At 33.6% G+C, this 9,165-nt stretch overlaps 1 protein-coding gene across 1 annotated transcript in view; it reads right to left on the reverse strand.

Moving 5' to 3' along the window:
- The window catches only part of CCDC73 (coiled-coil domain containing 73), a 95,179-nt gene extending 88,758 nt beyond the window's left edge, over window positions 1–6,421 (reverse strand). The window contains exon 1 of the mRNA XM_017639705.3: window positions 6,284–6,421. Coding sequence (XP_017495194.3) covers window positions 6,284–6,421 — 138 coding nt within the window. The remainder of the gene's footprint in view (window positions 1–6,283) is intronic.
- Window positions 6,422–9,165: the final 2,744 nt, after the last annotated feature.

The following is a 9,165-nucleotide window of genomic DNA, read 5'->3' on the forward strand; positions in this document are numbered from 1 at the left end:
CTGAGATATCTTGCAGAATGTCCCATATATATTGTCTGATATTTTCTCTTCATTAGACTAGGTTTGGGGCAAGAGTACCATAGAGGTAAAGTTTCCTCCTCATTAGTTCATATCTTGAGTATTTGACATTCACATGAGTTATTGATACCACATGAATTATTTCTGAGAATATTAACTTTAATTACTTCATTAAGGTGGTAACAGCCAGGTTTCTCCACAGTAAACTTAAATATTTTTCCTTTTGTATCTTCTAATCATTAGAACTTAATCCACAATCAGGCAAGAGAAATTAAGCTCCACTTCCTAAAGGGAGGAGTATCAAACAATTTGTGAATGTGTATAAAACTACCACAGTAGTTTACTAAATAATCTGGGGAAGGTACTGTGTGACTATGCAACTATTGTTTGTCCTTAATGTCTCAACCACTAACATCAACATTCATCAATGGGACTTGCCTGCAGTTATTACTGTGATGCTTCAAGGATGATTTTCTACTTCTCTCTTTCCTCCTACATTTACTAACTGGACTCTTCTGTAAAGATTCCCCCATTTATTTACCTAATCATTTACATCAGTAGGAAATAAGGGATATTAATTTTATTCTTTGGGTTATAATCCAATTCTATCATTATTTGTTTCTCAAATTTTTCCAGCTTTGTGCATGCAGAGCTCTTTCAGGTTGGCGTTTATAGCCTTTTGACATAGTTTTAAGTACTACCTTATTTCCTGCACTATAAGATGTCCAATCCTAGAATAAGTCATTTCTCCAAGGAATCCTTGTTCCTTTTATTAGGTGATATTTAAAACCAAAATCTGGCCCCTAAATACATTTGCTGCTACTGGGATGTCACTGGTTCTAGGCCCTTTTCAGCAGAGCTAGAAAATACATGAAGGTATACTAACTCCCATGTATTTGTACATTTTCTGTTTCTGTATCTTTCTACCTGCATATAATTAAATCAAGAGTTCATACTAATAATTCTCCAACTATCTGATCCAGCACTACAAAGCTCATTCTAGCCTTCTGCCCTTATTTCTAATTTCTTCCTTCAACAGAGAAAATTTTACCTATCTCTCATTATCTACAATTTGCTTATTTCTTCAACCTTAGCATACCTGTAAAGTATTACTTACAGTGTGACTACCATAAAAACAAATCTGCCAACTGGAGATAGTGTTTATGTACCTTTATTTTTGTCTTTAGCCTTACATTATCTAGTCAAAATATGGTTTTCCAAAGTTAATTAAGTCAGCTTCTTTGCCCACCTACTCCTTTCACTGATGTCATGCACTGGTAAAACAATTACATATATTTTCAGTTTGCACTCCATCCTGGAATTCTTCCCATCCTGACTGAATTTTTATAAAGTTTACATACAGTAAAGCTATTTTTGGTGCACAGTTTTATGAGTTTCGCCAGAAGGTTTTGACCACCACTATGCCATACAGAAAGTTTCAGCACTCCCCAAAACTCTCTTACACATTCCATTTGCAGTCAATCCCTATCCTATCCTTCAACACCTGACAATCACTAAATTGTTTTACATCCCTTTAGTTTTGTCTCTTCCAGAATATCACATAAATGCACTGTATAATATATAGCCTTTTGGATCTGACTTCCTTCCATTCACTTACAAGAATTCATTTAAAATTTGCACCTTCACTTTTCAGAATTTTTTTTTAGAAGGCTAGAAGACAGTTTTATTTAGCAAGGCAGAAAAGTACACTCTCAAAGAGTGAGTGAGTCCCCTGAGAAGTCAGGACCAGCCTTTGGGATATTTGGGGGGAATAGAATTCTAGGTTGGTCACTGTTCTTTTTAACTTTAAAGGGTCATTCCATTGGCTTCTGGGCTGAATGTTTATTATTGGGAAGTCCACAATCAATCATGTTATTGTTCCTTTGAAAATAAGATCTTTCTCCACTTCTGGCTGCTTTTAAGATCTTCCATTTGGTTTTTCAGTAGTCCTTCTATGATTTATCTTGGTGTGATTTTCTTTGTATTTACCTGACTTAGGTTTTGCAGAGCTTCCTAAATTTATGACTGGTGTTCTATCATTTGGTTATTTTCTACTGTCATCCAGCTCTCTAATCCTGTCTTCTGCTATTTTTAAATCAGCTGTTAAATCTACTGAGGTCTTAATTTTGTATATTTCACTTCTAGGATTCCCATTTGATTCTTTTTTTATATAGACTTCAACTCTCAGGTAAAATTCTCCATTTCTTCCTCTATTTTCTCAATTTTCTATTTAATTTCTTCAATGTATTAATCATAATATTAAATTTTCTTTTCCACCTAAAAATGCCCTTTTCTATTTAAACTCCAATATACAAATCGCATTTAGTTTTATGTTTATTGTCTGGTTTGTAAAACAACCTCAAATTTATAGAAAAGGTGTAAGAACACACTACAAAGAACCTTACTCTTCTGAAATAATCATCATCAATAGTTTAATATATATTCTTCCAGAACTGTTTCCTATAGCTATACAAACATTTTTACTTTGATTTTTTTTTAACAACTTGCATTTTTCATTTAATAATATACAGGCAGTCTTCACGATACACAGTTCTAATACACACAAATTTCAGTTACCTTGGTTTGGTTAAGCACCACCAGTACCCCAACCACATGCTTCAAATTTCAGTTACCATGGTACATTACTGCAAGTAACTGCAAAAACTTCACTAGCTCTTCAATTCACAAATCACAATATAAGTAACACATGTACATCATGATCAGTGATCAGTCATAACTAAAGAAATCTTGAACTCTAGTTAGGGGTATGCTTACTGAAAAATCTAATTTCAAACTTACATGGAAATGCATCTGAAAAATACCAATGATGGATATATATATATAATCAAGCATAGAATCTGAATAGTAAATATATTAGATTCCCATTGCTGCTGTAACAAATTACACCAAATTTATTGGCTAAAACAACTCAAATTTATTCTATTACACTACTGGAGGTCAGAAGTATGAAATTTTTACTGGGCTAAATAAAACCAAGCCAAGCTGTTGGCTGGGCCACATACCTCTTGAAATCTGTGGGAGAATCCTTTGCCTCTTCCAGCTTCCAACTGCATTCCTTGACTCTTGGTGTTCTTCCTCAATCTTAAAAGCTAGCAGTACCTTCAAATCTATGACCATGACTCCTACTTCTGTCATTTTTTTCTCTGATTCTGTTAATCCTCTTAAAAGAACCCTTGTGAATACATTGGGCCCACCTGAATGATCCAGCATAATCCCTCCATCTCAGAATTCCTAACCTTACCATATCAGCAGTCATTTCTGCTATGTAAGGTAACATTCACAGGTTCTGAGGATTAGGGCAGGAACACCATTGGGGTGCCATTATTCTGCCTACTATAATGGGTATATATGTTTACTGTGAAATTCTATAAATTATTATGTACTTTTGAAATTTTTCTAGTAAAACTTGGGGAAAAAATTAACATCCAGCAATATGGATAAAGCATTACCATTACGGTGATTATGTAACTCAATAACTGCCTTTTCCAATAAAAGGGAAGAATTTTTCCTGCTTAAGAATAAAGTTCTCTTTTCAATGAGGAATGTTATTGCAAGTAGTATAGACTCCTTCATTTGTTTATTAAAAACATTGCTCCTTTGCTACCCTGGAATTGCTCAAAAGAGCTTCAAAGTTTCAAACAGGCCAAAACATAATGTTGAGAAATAAAACAGTATAAGCATGTTTTAAATAGTTACCTAAAGTTGCTTTACTTAGAAAAGATACCATTTTAAGCTAATTTTACAAAAATAGTTCTTTTTAATTAATCTCTGCCCAATTCACCCTTTTTTAGTAGGATTTCTTCTTTGTTAAACAGACTTTTTTGTTATACTGACAATAAAATAAGTAGCCTTACATATAAAGGATATTGTGGAAATTAAATTATTATGAAAACAAATTTCAGTGTTTTTAAATACTTAGAACAAGAGTCAAACAATAAAAAAGTATTTCAGATCTTTTTTTCTTTCACTTAGAGCTTATTTTCAGGAAGTACCAAAATCCTATTGATTCTCTTTTTACAGTCACATGTAAATTCTAGTGACTTCATCCCTAGATCATTACTAAAATAGTTTTACACTTTATTTTCTTCAGGTATTTTTCTAGAAGTGGAATTAATGGTGGTATGGTATTTCTATTTTTAGTTTTTTTAGGAATCACCCTACTGCTTTCCACAGTGGCTATACCAACTGACATTCTCATCAACAGTGCAGGAGGGTTCCCTTTTGAATAGTGTCCATTCTGACTGGTGTGAGGTGATAGCTCACTGTGGTTTGATTTGCATTTGCCTGATGATTAGCGATATGGAGCACCTTTTCATATGCCTGTTGGCCACTGTATTTCTTTGGAGAAATGTCTATTCAGGTCCTCTGCTGAATTTTTAATTGAGTTACTTGTTTTTTTGGTATTGAAGCATATGAATTCTTTTTTTTCTTAATTAAGGTTATCATTGATACACAATTTTTTGAAGGTTTCACATGCGCAACATTGTGGTTTCAACATTCACCCATATTATCAAATCCCACCACCCCAGTGCAATCACTGTCCATCAGGGTACTTAAGATGCTACAGAGTCATTACTTGTCTTCTCCATGCTATACTGAGGCATATGAATTCTTTATATGTTTTGGATGTTAACCCCTTATCAGATAAATCATTTACAAATAAATTCTCCATACTGTAGGTTACCTTTTGGTTCTGCTGATGGTGTCCTTTGCTGTACAGAAGCTTTTTAGTTTCATATTCATGTAGTCCCACCTGTTCGTTTTTTATTTTGTTTCCCTGGACCAAGGAGACATGTCCAGAAAAAAACTGTTCGTATTTATGTTCAAGAGATTTTTGCCTATGTTTTCTTCTAAGAGTTTTATTGTTTCATGACTTATATTTAGATCTTTGATCCATTTCGAGTTTACTTTGTATATGGTATGAATTAGAGAGTAATACAGTTTCATTCTCTTGCACGTAGCTGTCTAGTTTTCACAACACCAGTTTTTGAAAAGACCGTCTTTTCCCCATTGTATATTCATGGCTCCTTTATCATATATTAATTGACCTTATATGCATGGGTTTATATCTGGACTCTCTACTCTGTTCCATTGATCTATGGGTCTGCTCTTATGCCAGTACCATACTGTTTCGATTACTGTACCTTTGTAGCATGGCTTGAAGTCAGGAAACATAATTCCCCCAGCTCTGTTCTTCTTTCTCAGGATTGCTTTTGTTATTCAAGGTCTTTTGTGGTTCCATATGAATTTTAGGATTATTTGTTCCAGCTCACTGAAAAATGCAGTTGGTATTTTGATAGAGGTTGCACTGAATCTGCAAATTGCTTTGGGCAGGGTGTTCATTTTGATAATATTAACTCTTCCTATCCATAAGCACAGAATAGATTTCTATTTATTTGTATCTTTAACTTCTCTCACAAGTGTCTTATTTCTTTTCAGAGTACAAGTCTTTCACCTCCTTGGTTACATTTATTCCTAGGTATTTTATTCTTCTTGATGCCATTTAAATGAAATCATTTCCCTGATTTCTCTTTCTGCTGGCTCATTGTTAGTATTTAAGAATAGGACAGATTTCTGTGTGTTAATTTTGCATCCTGCAACTTTCTGAGTCCAGTTATTAGTTCCAGCAGTTTTTCGATGGAGCCTTTAGGGTTTTCTATGTACAATATCATGTCATCAGCAGATAGTGACAGTTTAACTTCTTTTTCACCAACTGAAATCAAATATCTTTTACAATTTTATACTGGATATCCCCTTTCTAAAAATCTCAGGGTTATCACTTTCAAAAATAAGGATATTTTAATCCTTTGAATTTGAAATACTTACATATATTTACTTATTCCTTTAACATATATTACCTTATTTCATTATTTAATCATTTCTCAGGCACCTATCTCATAATCTTAACAAAAATGTATCTTCTAAAGAGCAGTTCTTTTTTATCAGTCACAGTATCTAACTATAGTTCTATCTATGGATCCCAAGGCACTCAATAAACACTAGTTAATATGTGAAGTATTTAACAATCTGAAAATGTTTTCTTTTTCACTTTTGTTTATAAATTTTTCTTCTTTCCCATTCCTTGATGTCAAACTAAATCTATCTTTTCTATTTTACTTCATTATTTGGACTGTATTTCTTCTTTCTAAGTAAGAGGTTATATTACTGTCTTTTTATCTTTAAACCAAAAACTGGACAAAATCAAGTTCTCTGATTAAAAAAAGCATTTTAAAAGTGAACTTACCCTTCTCATACGTAATTCCTCTAATGCTTCCAGTAAATTTGTTCTGAAATCTAATAGCTGAATAGAAACCAGTGTCTCTGAAGAACTTTGAAGAGCAAGAGTAGATGATGATGATTCAGTCTTAGAATCATTCTCCATGTTAACATTTATTTCCTGTAATACAAAAAGATTTTATGGGAAAAATCATTTATTTAGGTTTTCAAATAAAGGCAAAATTACCATAAAAATGTAACAACCTGTATCCCATAATCCTCCAGATTTAACATTGAATTAACAGTTTTGTCATCACTCTGATTTCTGATCTTAATACACAAAACACTTAGCAACAATGATTCTGTTGTGTTTCTCTGAGGCTGAGGCTTCATCTGTTATCTTAGTACCCTTGGTAACTAAATTTTCTGCCCCTAGAGACTCATCTGCAAAAGCTCCTAATGGATTCCTAACGTAGGCAAAGCTTGGCTCTTCTATAATTACTTCATAGCAAGGTTGAGATAGGCATTAGGGTTCCTAAATTTTGCCTTAATATAAAGCATTTTGTAAGGATTCCATGAATATTAATTAATAAAAATGCTAATTTTAAAGCCAACAAAGGTGGCAAAGGAGTGGGGTAACTGCCTTTTATTCAAAACAAGACACTTAAAAGTCTTTCTCAAAAAAAAAAAGAAGTCTTTCTCAACCTCAAAAATAATATGAGTCAGGTTGCAAGAAACTTTTCAACTTTTCATTTTAATAATTATTGATTCACAGGTAGTTATACAGAAATGTACAGGGAGTTCTACATACAAATTACTCAGCCTCTCTCAGTGTTAACATCTTGTATAATAATAGCACAATATGAAAACTGTGTTTCTGACGTTGGCACAATCCACAGAGCTTATAATGATTCTACCAGTTATACATGCGCTCATTTGTGTATGTGTCCTTGTGTGTACAACTCTATGCAAGTTTATTATATGTATAGCTTCATGCAATTATGACTGCAATCAAGATACAGAACTGTACCAACCTCATAAAACTTCTTTTTTTCCATACCCACTACACTCGTCAGTATTTCCATAATTTTGTTATTTCAAGAGTATTACATAAATGGAATCAAACATCATGTAACCTATTGATACTGGATTTTTCTCACTTGTAATAATTACCTTGAGGCTTATCTAAGCTGTGTATGTATCGAGTCCCTTCCTTTCTATTGCTGAGTAATATTCCATGGTATGGATATACTATGGCTTGTTTAGCCATACACTCATTGAAGTGTATCAGTGATTTTCAGTTTTTGGCTCTTAGGACTAAAGCTGCTGTGAACACTCATGTACAAGTTTATTTATGAACATAAGCTTTCATTTCTTAGGAATAAATGTTCAAGAGTGCAATTGCTGGGCTGAATGAATATTGTGTTCATTTTTAAATGTAAAGGGAACTGCCAAACTATTTTCCAGAGTGGCTATACCATTTTACATTTCCATTGGCAATGTATGAGTGATCCAGTTTCTCCAAATCCCCACCAGCATTTGGTGTTATCACTGTTTTTTATTTTAGCTATTCTGATGTAAGTATTCTCCAAAGAAATAGAACCAAAAGGATGTATACGTATAGAGTGGGAAAAAAAAATGTTTTAAGGAATTGGCTAGTGCAGTTGTAGGGTCTGGCAAGTCTAAAATCTTCAGGGTAAACCAGCAGGCAGAAAACCCAGGCAAAAGTTGATACTGCAAATCAACTCCAAAGGCAGTCTAGAATCAAAATTCCTTGTTCCTTGGGGAACCTCAGTATTTTTCTCTTAGGCTGTCATCTGACTAGATGAAGCACACACTATAACCAGCTTTACGCAAAGGCTACTGATCGAAATGTTGGTCTCACCTAAAATTACCTTCACAGCAGTACCTACAGAAGTGTTTGACCAAATAGCTCAGTACGTGGCCTACCCAACATGTTATATAAAATTAATCACAGGTGTGTATGCTAGCAAATTTCCAAAAGGAAAATTTCCATTCCTGAAAATTATGGCCTATGGTTATTTGAACCAACTCTAGCTAAACACAACTAACAATTCTGAATAAAATATTTTTTAATCTTCTTAAAAGTATCAAAAACCTGACAAGATAATAAAATAATTATGAGGCCAAATCTAAATTCCAAAAAAGAGCAAGAACCAAGAAATAAACTAATCACAAAAGCCATCTTTACACTGTGAGCATTTGCTGAAATGAGTAAAATTAACAACTTTGATGGCCTCTGGTTTTGAAAGAGATGGAATTTAAACCTACGGCCTGGCAAAGTAGAAAGTCTAATGAAAGACCCCCTATAGTGAGTAAAATTCTGAAGGGTTAAATTCTCAGGTAAGATTGAAACAAAATTAACCTACTTTCTATAGAGTTGCCTCCATGCCAAAAGGAGTGGGAGGAAAAAAAAAGGGAGGGGGAGACATAGAAAGAGAAGAAACAAAAGTCTCATCCCAGAAGTTGTAAACAGCTTAATTTCAGATGAATTTGTTAACAAAAGTTACTTCATAGACAGCATGATGGAAAAAAACCTCAACCTGTGATATGATTTAAAATGTTTCCAGACTGGTAGTGCCCCTAAGAACCTGGCAGAAGCAATTGAAAATTCTTTCTAGAGGAATACAACTTAATTCCAGGTACTCAAGGAATCTTTGCAAATTATTTTTCAAAGAGAATCAGCCACACACAAAGAGAACTAGGCACGGAAGGAAACGTTGTATTATGAGATAAAGTAGAAAAAACAGATACACGCATACTGCATATTTTGGCATTATCATAAACTTTAAAACAACTATGCTTGCTTACTATGTTGAAATAAAGTCAAGGTTGAAACTATCTGCAAAGAATAGGAGATCTTTAGAAGATCTCAGTAGACTCTCTAGA

Source organism: Manis javanica, chromosome 11, assembly GCF_040802235.1.
Source record: "Manis javanica isolate MJ-LG chromosome 11, MJ_LKY, whole genome shotgun sequence".
NCBI lineage: Eukaryota > Metazoa > Chordata > Mammalia > Pholidota > Manidae > Manis > Manis javanica.